This window comes from Nelumbo nucifera, chromosome 3 (genome assembly GCF_055504915.1).
Source record: "Nelumbo nucifera cultivar China Antique chromosome 3, China Antique-T2T, whole genome shotgun sequence".
NCBI lineage: Eukaryota > Viridiplantae > Streptophyta > Magnoliopsida > Proteales > Nelumbonaceae > Nelumbo > Nelumbo nucifera.
The window spans coordinates 25,683,639-25,701,050 of record NC_142651.1 but is presented as its reverse complement, the minus strand read 5'-3'; the positions used below and the strand labels follow the sequence as shown (position 1 = coordinate 25,701,050).

Here is a 17,412-nt window from a genome sequence, read left to right as displayed (position 1 = left end):
AATAATATTTCATTTTTAATGTTAGATTTTTATTATTTTGAATAACATTTAGTTTGAATAATTCAAAAAATCATAATTATATTGTTTGTACATATTTTTGTGATGAATTTTGTAGAAACATATAATTATTAATAATATGAATATTATTAAATCGATTATAATCATCTTTTATCTTTTTAATAAATATTTTAAAGTTATTATATGATTTTGTTAAAATATTTAAATAATAATTAGAGATAATTTAGGAGAAAAAATATCTACTAAATTAGAGATAACTTAGGCTCAATTTGGAAAGAGTACAAATACAAATCTGTAGAGTGCAAAACCATGTATTTTGTATGTATTTACACTATACATATTTTTATTTGTACTCAAACGCAGCCTTAGGAGAAAGTTGGGGAGGTTGTTTAGGAGAAATTTTAGGAGAGAGAGAGAGTAGTAAACTTTTATGTGCATTTCTGAAGGGAGAGTAAAGGATAGATATGTCCTTTTTATTCCCATTGTATGTTTGGACAAGGGGGTAAAAACGTCCAATAAAAGTTGCAGAAAGAAAGGGCATTAATGTTTTTATAGGTAGTATAGATATACATATACATATAGATTTTTTTTTTTGAAAAAAATAGAATTTCTAATTAATAGTTTCAAAAATGATATGAATTAAAAATTAAAAAAAATCAGAAATAAAAGAAAAAAAAAACTTTTAAACTTCCTTATATCTGAAGTATTGGGCCAGCCCAGCCCTAAAATCTGTTAAGGACCTGAACACAAAACTTAGGCCCAAGCCCGGAATTTCCGGGCTGGGCTGAAAATGATTACCCTACTTTTTAGGCTACCTAATTATCAAAATGTGGTTACCAAAAACAATTTCAGAAACGTTAACTTGGTCAAACTTACCTCAAATATATTTTAATTCTGGTACGGTATAACCTACACTATTTTATTGTTTATGATTGTGGGTCCCGCCAGGAAGACTTAAATATTTAAATTTAAATCAGTTAATCAGAGGGATCGGTTTGATAAGATGGACTCATCAGAGTTTCGAAACTTTCGATGGGCCTTGTTATTGAAGGGTCCACAGCGATTATGCATACAAGTGTGATGTACTGGATCATCCAATGCATACCAGTAAAAGAAATATTTGTTTCCAGAATTATCCCTCCCTATTTTATTTATTCTTCAAATTGCCTGTAGCTTGTAATTTTTGTAGTAAAGTCTGTAATAAAAGTTGTATGCTTTTTTCTCTTGGAAAATCAGAAAAAGTTTGGAAATTCAAATAGAATAATTTTTCTCAGGCCGGAGATTTCAAGAAAAGAATAGAAATCGGATTTCCGGTACGGTTCTTCGTTGTTTGTTGAATTTATTTTTCATCTCTTAATTCCCTAGTGGTAATAACTTTTTGTTTTCGTCGTCGATTGATCTATAACCTCCAATTCAAGACTAGAAACTCAGTAAATATTTTTTCATCTTTCTATGTATTCAGTTTCTTTTTTTTTTTTCATTTTGTTTGTTCAATAATAAATGCGATAATAATAACAATTCAAGATTTCTATAGAATAGATTGGTCATGCAATCTTTTTAAATGCGTTTTTTTTTGGGAGATTAATTTCTATATATACATTTGATATCTCTGTAATTCTTAGTTCTCTTCGATGCATTTATTTGTTAAATTCAGTGGTTGGTTGTTCGTTTAAAATGTGGTTAAGAATTGTTTATTAGGATTTAGCTTTTATTTCTGAATATACTTTTGTGATCTGGGTCGACTCTAGAGTCTAGAGTACTGTGGAAAAGAAATGTCGGGTTGTCAACTGGACAAAAAATAAAAAAAAGTCGACGGATTCGAGAGAACATTTTTTTTCCTTTCATTCTTTTTGGTGGAAGCCAGACGTCGACGGATAATGTCGATATGAGGCCTTTTGGTGGAAGCAGAGCTTCTCTTTAGATGATCTGTGAACGTTGAATTGCGGAAGGAGGATTCAATGTAACTGATTCCATAAAAAGTTTTTTTTTAGGTATTCGATTTCATAATAGTTGGGATAAGGTTTTGTTTGAGTTGATTGAGTTGAGAAAGATCATGCAAGTTTTTCCATGAGCATTGGCAATGGCAGAACTTTGGCAAACGTCCAGTTGCACTATTAGCTCTTGAATACAACCGGTTTAAAAGTAGTTGACGGACCTGAATTTCCTTGATGATAGAAGTTAAGTTGTAAGGTGGTTCTGTAGCTAAAACCACAAAATGATTTGGGATATTTGGTGCTGTTAATGGAATTGATCCTCTCTCCTAGTTTAGGAGTTGTAATCTGTTGCCACCTAGCCCCCCTTCCATTGCTATGCATATTCCCAAAAAAGAAAAAAAAAAGCCATTATAGTGTGTTCCATTATTTTTCTTGTAATAATGGAATGGAAGCCCATTCACGATTCCGTTTGATAAGTCCAGCCCCTACTAATTTGGAATCATGACTAGTGAATCCGTCAGCTCTCAGCATTACGTTTAAACTTTTGAAATTTGCGTGGCTTCTGTTGAATAGCAGGCCCCTGTTTAATTACTTTGCTAGATGTATCTGCACAACCCCAGGGGAATTTATTTATGTAGTCTTAGTAGCTCCCGAGGATTGATGGTTGCTTTGTTATAGCTCATAACTAGCAAGAATAGACAATTCGATTCCCGCAACCACCGACTTTGGGGAGGGGGGTATTAGTGTGGTGTGTCACCAAATACCAAAAAAAGCCAGGGAATATTTATATCAAAATATATTTTCAGAAGATAAAACCATAAAACATTTTTTTTCATCTTTTCGAAAATAAAAGACATGGATCTGCTCAAGACAGAATTTGGTGAAGGTTTGCCACCAACAATCTATACCTTTAAGAGTGATATTCAAGCTTTTCATGACCTATCATACTCTACACGGATGTTATGAAGCTCATGCAGTAAAATCTATGCAGAAAACCTTGATTAGATTACGTAGACCTTATTCTTAAGGAATTTGTAGAGACTAGAAGATAACCTCTTGAAAGTTAGGAAGGTGCAAAGGCTAAAGTAACAAAAGCATGATAGATTGGAGGGTGAGGAGACAGCTGAATGAGAATGCATTGGAGAGGGGAAGTGAGAGAGAGGATTAAGAGGGGAAAATCTGGAAAAAAGTCAAGAAAAAGAATGAGGTGGCTATTATATCCATATTCCATTCCATTCCTTTAATAGATAAGATAGACTAGGGAAATGATTTATTTTAGATGAAGTTGGTTTTGCTTGATCTTCCACATATGGGCCATCTCATGGGAAGTACATTCCTTCCATTAATATTTTTTCATCTGTCATACATTTCTCTTTTATAATACCTTATATCTCAATACAATTTTACAAATAATGAGGGAATTTCCATGATATTTGAGTATTCTATGTTTCTCTCTCTCTCTCTCTCTCTCTCTCTCTATCTATCTATCTATCTTAACTAACATTGTGAACTGCTGAAACTCTGCACCATAGAACATCCTTAATGCTTATGATTTTTTGAAAATTGATTTTTGGCAATCTAGACATCTTCCGGGGACCTAGGTGCTTTGTCCTCCAGCTTCTATTGATTCACCTTCAACCATCTCTTTGTCATTGCATTCTAGTTGCTGTTGATGAACAATTAGTGATATTGCTTCAGATATTCTTGGGTCTATTTCTTCGAATAGAAGCTTTGGAATCATTGAGAAATGGTTCAATCATTTAGCGTAGCCACCAAAGAAGTTTCTACGTTAAAGTCCTCATGATTTTAAACAAAAGAATGATAAATTTTTTTTTATTCTGTTGCCCATTCTCAATTTTATTGCTCTTTGATATTAGATTTATGAACTTAAGCCTTTTATATTTCTAAAATGATTTAGTTTGAAACATTTCTTCATGCCACTCAAATAGACTAGAAAATCTTTCCAATTTTATCTGGAATAAAGGAATTACAAATGCCCATAAGAGTTTTGTGTGTTATATCCCTTGTTCACCTTATTCTTGGAGAATGAATTCTGCATTTTTTTGACCCCATGCATTCACCCTGGTCCTTACTCTGCATTCTGGCTTCAGATATGACATTGCTAGGTTCTTTAGACTGATTTCTCATTGTAACATAATTTAATACCATATCTCTTCTTTCTTCTTCCGTATATTTTTATATTTGATGCAAAGATTACAACTTGTATTTGATTAGGATGATAAAATCTTGAGTATCATTATTTTTCAAGGAAACATGTTTTGGCTGATTGCTCTGTGTGCTGTGGCTTCAGATATGGTATTTCTAATTGCTTTTGGTTGATTGATCATGGTAGCATAATGATTGCCATATCTATTCATTTTCTTCTGTATATTTTTTCTTATGATATAGAGGTTAGAACTTGTATCTGATTAGGACGACAGAGCATTGAAAATCATAAATATTTTCATGTAAGCATGTTTTACCTAAGTTTAACTTTTGCAACACCATTTAGTAACCATTGGTTAGTTTCAGTTATTGTTCTGGTTTTGTTAAGAAGCATATCCTGCATGTATCAGCCTAAGATAACTTGATCTTTTTCCTGACTGTATTTAGTAAGTAATATTTCCAGCTACAAGTAAATAGTTTTCTACTGTTTTTTCTGCCTGAATTTTATTTAATTACATATAGGTTGTCATTATTGAATGCTTCAATATCCATTGCAGCTATTATACCATAAAGTGGTGCCAGTGAAAGATTCCAGGCATGGATAGCAGCAAGGAGCATGGTGAGGTTGATGGGGACATCCCTGAAGGGGAACCTGAACCATCCATGCCCTCATCTCAGGAGGAGGTAGTTTACTTTCTGCTGCCCTTTACATACATAACTTACCAAACACCTTGTAGTATTTACAGGAAAAAAGGAATCAGAGATCTTATGTCATGTTCTCTATACTTGCCATTAATGGTTTACTTTAATAATTCCCAAGGCATATATTTATCTCTTATTCCGTAGGAAGAAGCAATCAAGAAAAAGTATGGAGGGATTATACCCAAGAAACCACCACTGATTTCTAAGGTGATTAATCTTACATTGGAACTGCTTGATGCTATGCCATTGATTTGAATATGACAGGCTTGAGGTGCTCTTTTGTGCTAGTTTTAAATTAATTCTTTTTACTTCTAACTTCAGGACCATGAACGTGCCTACTTTGATTCAGCTGATTGGGCACTAGAAAAGGTATGGCTTTTTTTGGCCCTTTTGATCTTTGTCTCTTGATGGCTAACACATTGATTTGAGAGTGAACCATGCAATTGTGTATATAACATCCTGCATTGGGTTATCTAATATTCTTTGATACTTCTTGACTGTAACAGCAAGGAGCTCCTGTAGATACTCCTAAAGGACCACTTGAGGCCCTTAGGCCTAAATTGCAGGTACTAATCTAATTTTATTTTCTTAAAGATGTGATGATGTTGTTTTTTCATTTCTCTCTTTCTCTCTTGCTCTCCTATGGCTTCATTTCTTATTCTGTTTTCTGTTTTCTTAGTTTTATGTATGAATTCATTTCCTTTCAGTACCACATAACAATGTTAAAATTGTATCCTAGATCAACAGAAAGTTTCTTATTTTTACTAATATTAATTGCATGAATCTTAATATAAAAAGAGTTTAACAAAATTAGCAAAGTTAACTTTTCTTCAACAATTACAACTTTAAACCTTCACATATTCTTTTATCAGTCTTTATTAAGATGGGTTGATAAGGGTCCAAATGATCAACAAGGAGCTTATGAACAAAACCAAAAGAAGTAATTGGAAATTTTGCTTTAATTCAAAACGTTGTTGAATCTATAAAATTCAATTTGGGTCAAATGTGGATCTGTGATTGAGTTGACCAGATTCAATTGATTCTTAATAAAGTCATCATTTCGTTTAAACATAATTTATGAATCAAGAAATACAAATTCTCTTAATTGTTAGACAATTGTTTACATGTTAGTTGGAACAAGGCAGTTAATTCCATTAGTGACATCGATGATAGGGCTTCTTGTTTCCACGCAACACACAGTGATCATATTTGTACAAGAAGATCAAAAAGATGCAAAATGACAAATGTAAAACTAAACAATTAAAATAGAAAATGGCCTATTAACTCAATTAGGGGCCATTGCTCGGTGCAATGGTGTTAAATCCCAGGCTGACAAGCGTGAGAATTCAGGTTTGAGTCTAAGGGTGGTCTCTATGTGCAAGAAAATGCCAAAGGTTAGGTCCATATCCAGTCTACCCCTTCCAAGGTCCTGAATAGCCAGGTCCGATATTGAGTAATTGCTTCCTGGTCTATTTGGATATTAGATCAATTGGACAAAGTATTTCATGGTCTTAGGTTTGAATCCTGTGGGAGAACAATGTTTAGAGAACTGAACTGGACATAGAACCGGAAAAGGGAGAGGTTCACAGGTCAAGGGTTCAACTGGGGTCAAATTGGAGATCAAATCGTGATGACATGGCATATACGTATATTATATATACTACAGTCATATAAATTCTATATATAATATAATTTACAACTTTTTATTATACTTAAATATGGTGATGGATGGCAAGTTCCTTAATTTTTAAAGAAAATGACCAAAGTTCAAGTCTCTTAATTTACACTTTCTTTAAAATACGTGTGTAATAAAGTAATATATAATTATGTACAATAGAATCCTTAGTTAATATAAATAACGAGGCGGACTATCATAATTAATCAATAATGGAAATAAGAGGTCATGGGTTCAAGTCTTGTCACACATGTTTTAAAATTTCAAGAATTTAATGATCCGGTTGGTTTCATAAAACTGGGACTGGTTCATCGGTTTTCCAGTTAAACTGGCCTATCAACTGGTTTTCACCAGTTTTCCAGTGCTTTTGTAGGCAAGAAAAATGACAAACAGGCACTTATCATACGTTGCATACAATTTTGTACTTTATTTATGCTATGTGATACATAAATTTGTGTAGTATATACATTATTATGCTGTCATTTGGTTATTTGCTTGGATTCTTGTTGCAGTACTTTCTTTCTTGGACTTAGTGTGTTGCTACTTTGCTTATTTTCTTAGATTATTTTTATATGAAAATTCATCATTTTAAATATTCCTTGCTACTTTGCCAAAATGAATTGATTATAATATAGAATATATAAATTTATGATGAAAAGTGGTATTGCCTTATGACATTAATGGTGTAATGTGTCTATGCCCAAAATTCTTATTTGTTTTTTTGGTATTTTCAATACAAAATAATAAGAATATGGGGTTAGCTACGTGAGTCCTGTTTCACCATTCCGTTCTGTTTAATGCCATATCCAAAGTTAAATTATAAGTTCTTAAACTATTTCTTGCTACATTCTGCCCCTACTCCCTAGCCCTTTTAACTCCTTGAGCTTGTAATAGATCACTTCTTGTTACAGGTGCTGTAACCCCTTCTAGCCTTCCTAGCCCTAAAATGGTTATAGGTATAATTGTCAAAAAACCATCATTCCTAAATGGTCCTTAGATGCTCTCCTAGCTTTGCCACTGATAATGTACAAGCATTTTAATTGACTTTTTTTTTGTTATTTTCTCTTATTGGGGTTATTGTTAGATTTCTAGAAACTTACTCATTTTTAATTCATTTTCCTTTCTAGTCCTTCCAACCATCTATCTTAACATACTCGTCTGTGCTCCACTTGTTAGCTCTTATAGCTCTCTTACACAAATTTCATTTCAATCTATCTGTACATGCCAATGATAGAAAATTCTGGATGCATCTCCCTTATTCCACTCTAATTATATGCTGTCAATACCTTCTTTTATTTTGATTGCAAAGGAAAATTTTATACATGAAAAAAGGAAGAAGACCTATATGCTTTGTGGCCTAAGAAGACACCAAGATCACTGACTGAATTTACAGTTGTATTTACAAACTATTACCATAACTTACCTGCTCGGAACAACCTCCCCTGGCCCTTCCAACTCTCCAATTATCAACACAAAATGGAAACCACACCTTCACCCACTCCAATTTCCCCCATCCCAACTCTTAAATCTGCCACATCCTAAAATTCTACATTCCTTGCTTCTTACCCCTTCCCTTACCCTCCCTCTAGTAATCTTAACATCACCCATGTCTTGTTTTGATATATGATATTGGGTTTGGCTTCTCTACTTTCTTACTGCTTCACCCTTTTGCAATTTCAGGATTTGTACACTCCAAACCATCAATATCTTCTTTGATATCTGTTTTTCTATGGATTTTACTCGTCTTAAATCCTATTGGTTCTAAAGTATCCATCCATATGCCCAACTCAGCATTTAATCCATTTTAGTCTCATCTGTCACTACCATATTATTGGCAAACAGAATGCAATATGAGGGACTTTATATTTCTGGTTAGTTCAGAAGTTGAATAATATAAGTTTTAGATAGACAATAGAGTAATCAGTTATTTTCATTGAACCACTCCTCTGTTGCCTCTCATCATGGGAAATTCCCTATTATTTTCAATGATTCACTCCCTCCATTGCCTCTCATCATGGTTATGGCACTTGCACATGTGACAATTGCTTTGCTTAGATACCGTTCAGTGGCTGTAGTATGGTTTAAATCCTGCCCCAATGGTACACCATCATGATGATCATCTTTGAAAGCACTAAGACCAAAAACAAGCAGAGTAGGGATCTAGTTGTAATTTTCTCCATAAAGGGAGTGAAGCTACTATTAGCGTTCCAAATCTATCAGTCAGTGCTAACATTTTTGGCTGGGTGTACCAGAACCAGAAGAAAACAACAAGAGCATTGTCATTTTTCATTAACTTTATGACACAGAAGACTCGCATTAATTCTGCTTTCCAAAGCAAAGGGGAGCTAGAAAATTGAAAAACTGAAAATAAAGAATAGATCTACATTATTGTCCAACCTTTTTTTTTGGGTAATGAAAAACTTATTAAAAGAAAAAGAAAAATAATAAGGTGACCAGAAGTCACCCTAGAGAAAAGAAAATAAAAAAAAACCTACTCCCGACCACAGCTCCAAACTAAAAACCAACCATACAAGAGAAAAAACTCCAGACAACAAACTCTAAACCTAACAAACAACCAAACGATCCCATAACTATCAATTTCCATACAAGTTCAAACAATCCCATCTTTTTATTGTCAGGGTATGATGGTGGCCAACTCGGTTCTAAGATATTTGAATGTCCGGATGATAAAACACTATTCCTACTCATGAAAATGCAAAAAAGACTTTTTTTTTTTCTGGAACATGATTTATAGTTTTTGTAAGTACCTGAATATTAGCGGTGCTAAAAAAAAAGGCTCTGCTGACTCCAGGTTGGTCTGCTTTTAAAGTTTGATTACTCAGACAAATGGGTCCCAGTCACATGACCGGTCTCAATACTGTAGTTTAGACTACATATTGATAGAGAACTGCTATCCATTCTTTAAAATGAGAGTGCATCCTTGTTTTATGCACAAGAGGGGAAATCTGAGATTTTTAGTACATAGACATATTTTCTATGCTTTTTCTGACGTCCTTGTTACTTTTCTGCTTTTCTTTTGATATTTTAGCCCACACAACAACATGCACGGTCCCACAGATCTCCTTGTGCTCCTCCAGATTGTCAAGGTAGGTCTACTGGTGTAAACTAATACCTGAAGAATTACCTTTTCTTTATCATATTAGCTTTGCCTTTTATAATGTACCATTTTACTTTACTGTTTTATAATAGATGAAGGAGACGGAAGTCATGGAACTGCCAATGATTGAGAGACTGCTGGTGGCCTTCGTATCTCAATATATTGATGTTTATTCTTCTAGTATCTGTAGAAGTGACGAGTTCTATTCCATTGCTTCCAACAATAAAAGCAGTGAAAATTTGATGTACTTGCTGAAGAAAAAGAACCTTAACAATGTGTCTTAGGGCTGGGACTCAAGCTGGAATTGCCAAATTAAGGTCTTTTTCAGTTTTGGAGTACATTCTTGATTTTTTTGGCAAAATTTCAATGTGGGGCTTTATAACTTCATATTTGTGCGTGAGGGGGGGGGGGGGGGGGGGAGGTTGTTTACCAACTTGTATTATTATTATTTTTTCAAAACAAAATCAACTGCCACATCAGAAAAATCATATGCATTTGGCAGTGTTTTTTTTTTTCTTTCAAAAAGCAAAATCACAAGTATTGACAATCGACAAACACCCCTAAATGATTCCATGGTTTCTATGAAAGATTTTTTTGGTGATGACAAGGGACCATATGCATAATACATAAATACATTAATACTGAAACAGAAGTCAAAGTTTTTGAAGAAGGCAATCTTGTGGTTGTGTATTTTTCCACTTGAAGTCAAAGGTAGAAGGATTGAATGATGTTGAATGTTTTGACAGAAGATGTTGATAGTTTCTATCCTGCTGATACTTGATACTTCCAACCTCTTTTGACATGGGGGTTTTTGAAACTGTATCTGTTAGAAGCCATCAATGAGCAAAGGAATAATCAACAAATGTTAATTGTACTTCACCATGAAAATCTCTTTCACCTTTCATGAACAAACAGGCATTTGCACTCCTTCAGTCTTGAAGCTGGATGGCTTGAAGGACCATCTTGTAATGTTAGAACTCAGAAGAATCCTCCAAAAGAACACCTTACCTCACCTCACCGCATCCAGCAACCAGCAGCAAAGAATCCTCCAAAAGAAGTTTTATCAAGAGAACGAAGAGCCAGGTTGCTTAATTTTGCTAAATTGGTCTGCAATTTGCATGGCTTTTGAGGAAAAAGGAGAGAGGCAAGCGCCATAAGGCAAGTATGTTACATGAAGGCTGTATATTGTGTTTGTTTCCCACGTGATCAAAGGATTGGAAAACAAAATTTTGGCCTTCAAAGAGGCAAAACCGTAATTGAAACGTTACTGTTTCCTAAGTAGTAGATAAGTTTGGACAAAAGATTTTTATCAATTTGTTTACTGATTTAACTCATGGGTGGAGAGAAGTTTCTCTTGAAGTTATTAAAAAAACAGAGAAAGTACGGATTGGTTCAATGCAGATTTCTGATTTCCACTGTAAAGTTATAAACATTAAAAAGGTTAACAACCCATACTCTATGCATCAACACCCACACGTGAATTGGTATCAATTTCGAGCTGGCACCTACCCTGATAATACTTTGAGTGTACAAATTCTAACCCTGGGCTGATAGGTCATTCTCCCTTAAAAAAAGCTCTAAATATAAAGTCCAAATTAGATGGTTAACCTGCTTATCGAATTTTGGTATGGCAAGATTTTTCCAATTGTTAATGCTGATTCTTCAAACAAGGGCTTATTGACAAATTATGGGGTCCCCGTGTCATGCGAACATGATTTGCGCTAATTGATGGGGTCATGCGAAACATGTTTGAGATGTGAGGCTATAAATCATGTTGGAGATGTGTTGGAACATGTTTTATTAAGTGTAGATGCTAAATTACATTGGAGTCAGGAAATAGGAATGACAATGGGGTGGGGATCATATTCCCCGTCTCTGACCCCTATTCCAAAATTAACCTCCATCCCTGTCCCCGATCCCTGCCGGGGATGAGTTCCCTGTGGAGACTCGAATCCCTGAAATGTTTTCGGATAACAATATTTTTTTTAAATAAATTTACTTAAAATAAATAAAAATTATAAATTATAAATTATGTTTTAAATAAAAGCGTATCAGACAAATCAATACCTTTTTTTTTGTTTTTTTAGGGAAACCGATTTAAGACTCTTCCCGAATCGGTCAGTCCCCTAATACACCCACTATAAGGGCATATCGAAAAAGTCCCAAAACAATATGTATTGACCGATACAGGCCGATACATGTCAATACTTTGAACCTTGGTTGAAAGAAAAGAGGGCGAGGTATATGAAGCTAAGAATGGGGGTGCCTGAATGATTAAAGGCATTTTTGTCTTTTAATTTTTCTATCACTCCTTAGCGCTTAGATTTTTTAACAAGGTATATAGTTATACACAAGTCATTTCGGAACCCACATTTAAGTAACTTTTACACTTTTATGAAACACAAGGTATATTTAATCAATTAACCCTAAATACCTTAAATATAATGGGTGGTTACTTGTGCATCGGGGAGGGGGGGGGGGGTTGAAAACCGTAGAAGACATCGTGGGGTTTTCTAATTATTTTGAAATAATTTGGCTGTTTTAAGTACGGTCGGGCTGTGTCTCCACATGACACGTCAATTCAGACAGCTGGTGTAACAATATTGATGCTGGAGGAATGGTTAGATGAATAAATGTATCGTGCAGAGAGAGCCCGCATCAAACAAGCTAGTGAATTGGAAAGCTTGCGAGATAACTTGGCATGACCGCATGATACCTGCTAGACCGGAAAAAGAAAGGGTTCAAAATGCTGGCCCCTAACATCAATATCCCCATGGCTTGTATAAATCTCTTGGGTTTGAACTGAACTCCCATGGGCCTTGCTGCTCTAGCTTTCATTCTTCGAAAGAGAAAGGTTAGAGAGAATATTCTTGTATACCTGAATAGCCGAATTCATGAATCTAATACTACAAGCAAAAAACATCACAAATCCAACATAGCATTTTGAAGTTAAACACTGAAGACTGAAATATCTAGTCTAGTGTTAAAATGAAAATAAAAGTACTCTTTCCCTTGATCTTTACGAGTTTTTTTTTTCCTTTCTAATGCAAGGTCTGAAATGTTTTTAAAGCCTCCCACAAGTGTCCCCGTTGAAAATGAAAAGCTTGAACTAAGAAAATTAACTATAAAAATAAAAACAACAAAGAAAAATCATTCCATCAACACACAGTCAATGTCGACCCGATGTAAATTGGATACTGACAAGTATGAAATGAATGGGCAGTAACCTCATTCAATCTTTGTGGAAATGGTAGGTACTTACCATTTCCACGTTGCCACACCATTGACGAGGTTGGACCAAGTATTTGACCAATTTTTCTCTCCATGCGGTACAAAAGTAACCCAAAATCGCAAAAATGCACACCATAAAACAGAGACGCTGAAAGCACTTGAACCAGGTAAATCAAGGAACCATTTACATGCTACAGTAAAATTCTTTATAAGCAAAAGAATTGGCCAGTCAAAAATCCTGGGGTAAATACCACCACTACACTACTTACCTTAATCCAATTATTGGTTCCGCAAATCCTGATTTTCAAACAAATCAAGTAAACATAACACATTTCTACCCTAACCTTCCCCCCAAAAAAGACAAAAAAAAAAGGTAAAATTGGAAAAAAAATGTCATATACCAGCTACCAAACCAGGTTAAATTTTGCTATTACACATCCACTTTACATAGCAGTGATGATTAAATACCTCCTTCAACACCAATCCAAAAGGACAACACGTGCATGCGAATTTTAGTCTGGTAAGAAACTGTAGTAGTGACGCAAAAATACCATCTGGGTAGCTTGAAATATCTACCTGGATCTTTCCCTACTTAATGTATTGAGAGAGCCACTTGAATCCATCACCATACCCCATCTTGCGGACTATGCTACACATGAAGACCTCCAGAGGACGCACGTTTGAATCGGCAAGATTTACCTTTCCCTTACCTGTGGTGAAGTTTGTCAGGCCAAGGTGGTAGCGCAACTCATCCTCTGAAGCTGCATAGGGTATATCGATCTTGTTGCCCAGCACAAGGAAAGGAACATTGACCAGTGCCTCATCTGAGAGGAGCGCATCTAACTCTTTCTTTGACTCCGCAAATCTTTCTTTGTCATAGGCATCAACCAGGTACACCACTGCATCAACCTGAGCAGCAAGTGTCACAGATATTACACACTCAAGAGAGAAGTAATAGTAATCAACGCAAGGCAAACAAGCTATTAGACACAGATACAGCTAGAGATGCACGGATGATCTCTCTTGGTAACCAACAGCCATCACAATCTAAGGGGATCTGTTAACTAGAAAAGCACGAAAGTAAAAACCTAGTAAACACATACAGCAATCACCTTGTAAGAACTTAAGAAGTAGAGTGCCCAAAAGGTGTAACAAAATGGCATCAAGGCTATGTTTGGTTTGAAAGAAAAGGTAGGGAAACCCATACAAGGTTTGTAAAGGTTTCCCTACATTTTCCTAGTTTTTCCTTCAAACCAAACACAGCCTAAAAATATTAAATTGCCCAACGAATTCCGTGAATACATCAATGAGGCAATGATATGGATCTGTCCAGAGGATCATCATCATCATCATCTAATCCTTGTTCCAACTTGTATGGGTCAGACACTTGAATCCTGTTTTGCCATTCCATTGTGTTCATTGCCATATCCATAGTTAAAATATGACACTTAAATCATTTCTTATTACTTCCACCCAAGCCCTTTTGGTGAAAGATCAAAACCCTAAGGCCTCAACTTGAGGGATATGATCAAGTGGTAAATGATACCCAGAACATGGTTTGATCAAGTGTGGACCAACTCTTCATGTCATGAGTGATTGGTCCTACAGATCTTAGCTGTAAGTACTAACTACTAAAAGCCATTTTGGGCGGGCCCAAGGGGATTATTAAAATTGAAAGTATAACATTTTTTTTTTCAAATTTCATGCTGGTTAGATGTGTTTATATTTTCTGGTGAGGGTTAAAGCGCCAGGTCCCCACCATCCATGTGTGAAAAAGTATGGACAAATAAAATAAGATAGACTATATGAAGGATAAGATAGGAAATCCAAAAACTTTGAAAAAGTGAGAAGGACAAATAAAATAAGCTAGAACAAAGAGGGAGATTTTAAGCAGCATTACAACTAAAAACAGAGTCAATACTCCAGACTATAAATGGATAGGTTCCAATGTTTGTATAAACAGCTGACAAGAAAAACTTAAAAGTTAAAACATAAAATTGAAATGCAAAGCAAACTGAAATATGGGGTGCGTATAAAGATGTAAATATGTAACAAACTTCTCATAAAAACCTTAAACCATAAAAACATATACAAAAGGTTTGACATAGACAATAATGATCAAGCAAAGGCACAGAAATAACGTCCCTTCAGGTAATAATAAGAAGCAAACAAGATTATGATTTATGAATATCAGATAGTTCAAACTTTTGCCGTGTGAAAGAAACATCAAATCAAAATCAACCAGAAATTGAAGGAACTTTGTACTGATCAGCAAACTAATAGGTTGATACTCAAAAATAATTATAATTTACAATAACTACAACTTTGTATTAGTTCCAGGCTCTAAAGTATATGTAGCAAACAAAGGCCATATAGACAAAAAAAAAAGATAATAAGCAACCTACTGCTCAATTGTATGTATAAGAAGGCTCCAACAAAGTAAGTAGGAACTCAATTAATCACTAATGAAAAAAAAACAAGAAAAAAAAACTTCAGAATATGACCTAAAGTATGTGCAGGCAACGGTTAACCGTTGTACTAGAACACAGTATTTGGATAGATAGATGATAGATCAATCAAGCCGGGCCTTTTTGGACCCCAGAATCTTCAGAACGAGGAAGTATTTATAGAGTTCAGGTCGATGAAGCTGGATCGCAACTACTCTATGCTAAACATTAGTACTGCAAGCCAGATATTCTCAGAAACATCCTAGATCGTGAATCACACACATATGCATAACTTATTTATAAATCTCTTTCTTTTCCTCTACTAGTTTACTTATCCGAATTTAAAATTGTATTTTTTTCAACAAATATCGATTAAAATTCTCTTTCACTTGGAATATGTTTTTCTCTCTAATTTATAATGGCAGCATTCCAATTACAGAAGAAACAAAACCACAAAACGGCTTGACTTTCTGTAATCCAAGTATACCTTTGCATAGTAATCCTTCCAGACTCTGCGAGCGATCTGATGCCCTCCCAAATCGAAGGCTTTAAACTTGATTTTCCCGATACTTAATTCCTCTGATGTCGGATACTGTGTCGGCTGATGTTGAACCAATCTCTGCAAAAGAACCAACAAGAACAACAAATCAAAGAAATAAAAAAAAAAAAACGAAAGATAAAATATCACGCATAGAAACATGAAAAGAAAGAATACAGAGGAGCACAAAATTCGGACATAAGAGAAAGAATAGAATAAGAACGAAAGAACAAACGAGACAAACCTCATCTTTCAACATGTGAAGCAGCGTCGTCTTTCCGGCATTATCAAGCCCTAGAAACAAGATCTTGGCCTCTTTCTGCCAAAGGCCGAGCGATGCAAGAACGCCGTAGAACCAATCGAGAAGAAACATGATTACCGACGAGGATCAGAATCCGATCCAAACAAACCACACAGAAATCCTACAAAACCTAATAAATCCGGTCGAAAAAAAGCTAGATCGACCAATCGAAAAACTTCAAAAGCTCATATCCCCCGCTCGATTAGCGGGAAAATATCTAAAACGACGATGGACGGAGAAAGAGGGAGAGAAACAGAGACGGAGGGAGCCACAGAGCAAAGAAGGAAAAAAAATGAGAAAGAGGGAGGAGCTGAGAATTCGGCTTTGAAAAATCAAAGAAATTGAAGTATCGATGTAAAGAACGTGAGTACAACCTGTATCAGGTTTCCGGTTCGTCCATCGATCGGGTTGAACTCGTGACTCGTGAGGAATGTATAACCGGGAACACCCGGTTAAATGTGAGTTGTCGGTTGGAAGCCTGTGATTGGTTGGTTCGTCGTCATCGAACCTATTTCAGCCGTGGATATGGAAATCAGCGGCAATCGTCACTTGGTCTTTTGATCGAGAAGAACTCTTACGTGTAAGAAGATTTGGACGTCGAACAAGTGAAACTGCTCTGTGGACCGTCGTCTGTACTATGTACCGACAGTTCCGTTGCGTAGTTAAGACTCGAGTCGAGACCCGAGAGGAGGTTGGGATGCGATGACCAAACCCGAGCCTGACCCCATCATGTGTCCAACCCACTGACCCAGGGACAGTTCAAACTTGACATCGGGTTCGGGCCTTAAGCCCACTTATTAGGGTTGGGCTGGGATGAGCTTAAACTGCCCAGTCCATTTGACTTGCACCCCTAGCACCAATGTGGTAATAAGACTGTTCACAAAACCAGAAAGGTTATTGGGTTGGATCACACGGTCTGATCGCAGGGTGAATTCAATGATCCATGACATAGAGGCCATTATCCAATGTTGGTTCCTAACTCACATGGCTCTAACTCTTCTACTCCTAAGGCTGTGTAAGAGGCTACGTATCCAATCACGACTGAACATATTAGTGTTTCATATACATGGGACTTACACCCAGATTGATTACACAGCCTGTTTTACACAACCTTGCGAGTAGCAGATCTTGATGCAGCTCCAGCTATATATGGGGTCTTGGGATGGGTGCATGAACTGGATATGATCCTAACTAGGGGTGCAACTTGGGTGGGCTAGGATTGGGTTTTGTCAAAAATTGAATGGGCCTGGGGCAAAAAAAATATGCATATTATGACATGTGT

The 17,412-nt window shown here is 35.7% G+C and overlaps 2 protein-coding genes across 5 annotated transcripts; one reads left to right on the top strand and one right to left on the bottom strand.

Moving 5' to 3' along the window:
- The first annotated feature begins 1,187 nt into the window (after nucleotides 1-1,187).
- LOC104595103 (uncharacterized) lies at nucleotides 1,188-13,244 on the top strand. Of its 4 annotated transcripts, none has more exons than XM_010255723.2 (7): nucleotides 1,188-1,331; nucleotides 4,676-4,802; nucleotides 4,965-5,027; nucleotides 5,142-5,189; nucleotides 5,327-5,386; nucleotides 9,545-9,602; nucleotides 9,706-13,244. In XM_010255723.2, exons 2-7 carry the CDS (start codon nucleotides 4,716-4,718, stop codon nucleotides 9,741-9,743), a joined length of 354 nt encoding a protein of 117 aa, XP_010254025.1. In that variant the 5' UTR covers nucleotides 1,188-1,331; nucleotides 4,676-4,715; the 3' UTR covers nucleotides 9,744-13,244. The 4 variants fall into 4 exon arrangements, with proteins under 4 accessions (XP_010254025.1, XP_088757732.1, XP_010254172.1 ...); XM_088901606.1 differs by having other exon boundaries at nucleotides 1,330-1,448; XM_010255870.2 differs by lacking the exon at nucleotides 1,188-1,331 and adding an exon at nucleotides 1,733-1,978.
- On the bottom strand, nucleotides 12,989-16,506 carry LOC104595028 (small COPII coat GTPase SAR1A-like). Its single transcript, XM_010255612.3, has 3 exons — nucleotides 16,074-16,506; nucleotides 15,779-15,910; nucleotides 12,989-13,753 (listed from the first exon to the last, which is right to left on the bottom strand). The coding sequence occupies exons 1-3, from the start codon at nucleotides 16,200-16,202 to the stop codon at nucleotides 13,433-13,435; spliced, it is 582 nt and encodes a 193-aa protein (XP_010253914.1). The 5' UTR covers nucleotides 16,203-16,506; the 3' UTR covers nucleotides 12,989-13,432.
- Nucleotides 16,507-17,412: the final 906 nt, after the last annotated feature.

Bases quoted from the DNA above. Each gene is read 5' to 3' on its own strand.
- LOC104595103 (XM_010255723.2), top strand. From the start codon at position 4,716: ATGGATAGCAGCAAGGAGCATGGTGAGGTTGATGGGGACATCCCTGAA. The intron at 5,028-5,141 runs GTGATTAATCTT...TTCTAACTTCAG, and splicing joins AACCACCACTGATTTCTAAG to GACCATGAACGTGCCTACTT. The intron at 5,387-9,544 runs GTACTAATCTAA...TTGATATTTTAG, and splicing joins CCCTTAGGCCTAAATTGCAG to CCCACACAACAACATGCACG.
- LOC104595028 (XM_010255612.3), bottom strand. From the start codon at position 16,202: ATGTTTCTTCTCGATTGGTTCTACGGCGTTCTTGCATCGCTCGGCCTT. The intron at 15,911-16,073 runs GTTTGTCTCGTT...GTTCTTTTGCAG, and splicing joins TTCACATGTTGAAAGATGAG to AGATTGGTTCAACATCAGCC. The intron at 13,754-15,778 runs GTATACTTGGAT...CTTGCTGCTCAG, and splicing joins GGAAGGATTACTATGCAAAG to GTTGATGCAGTGGTGTACCT.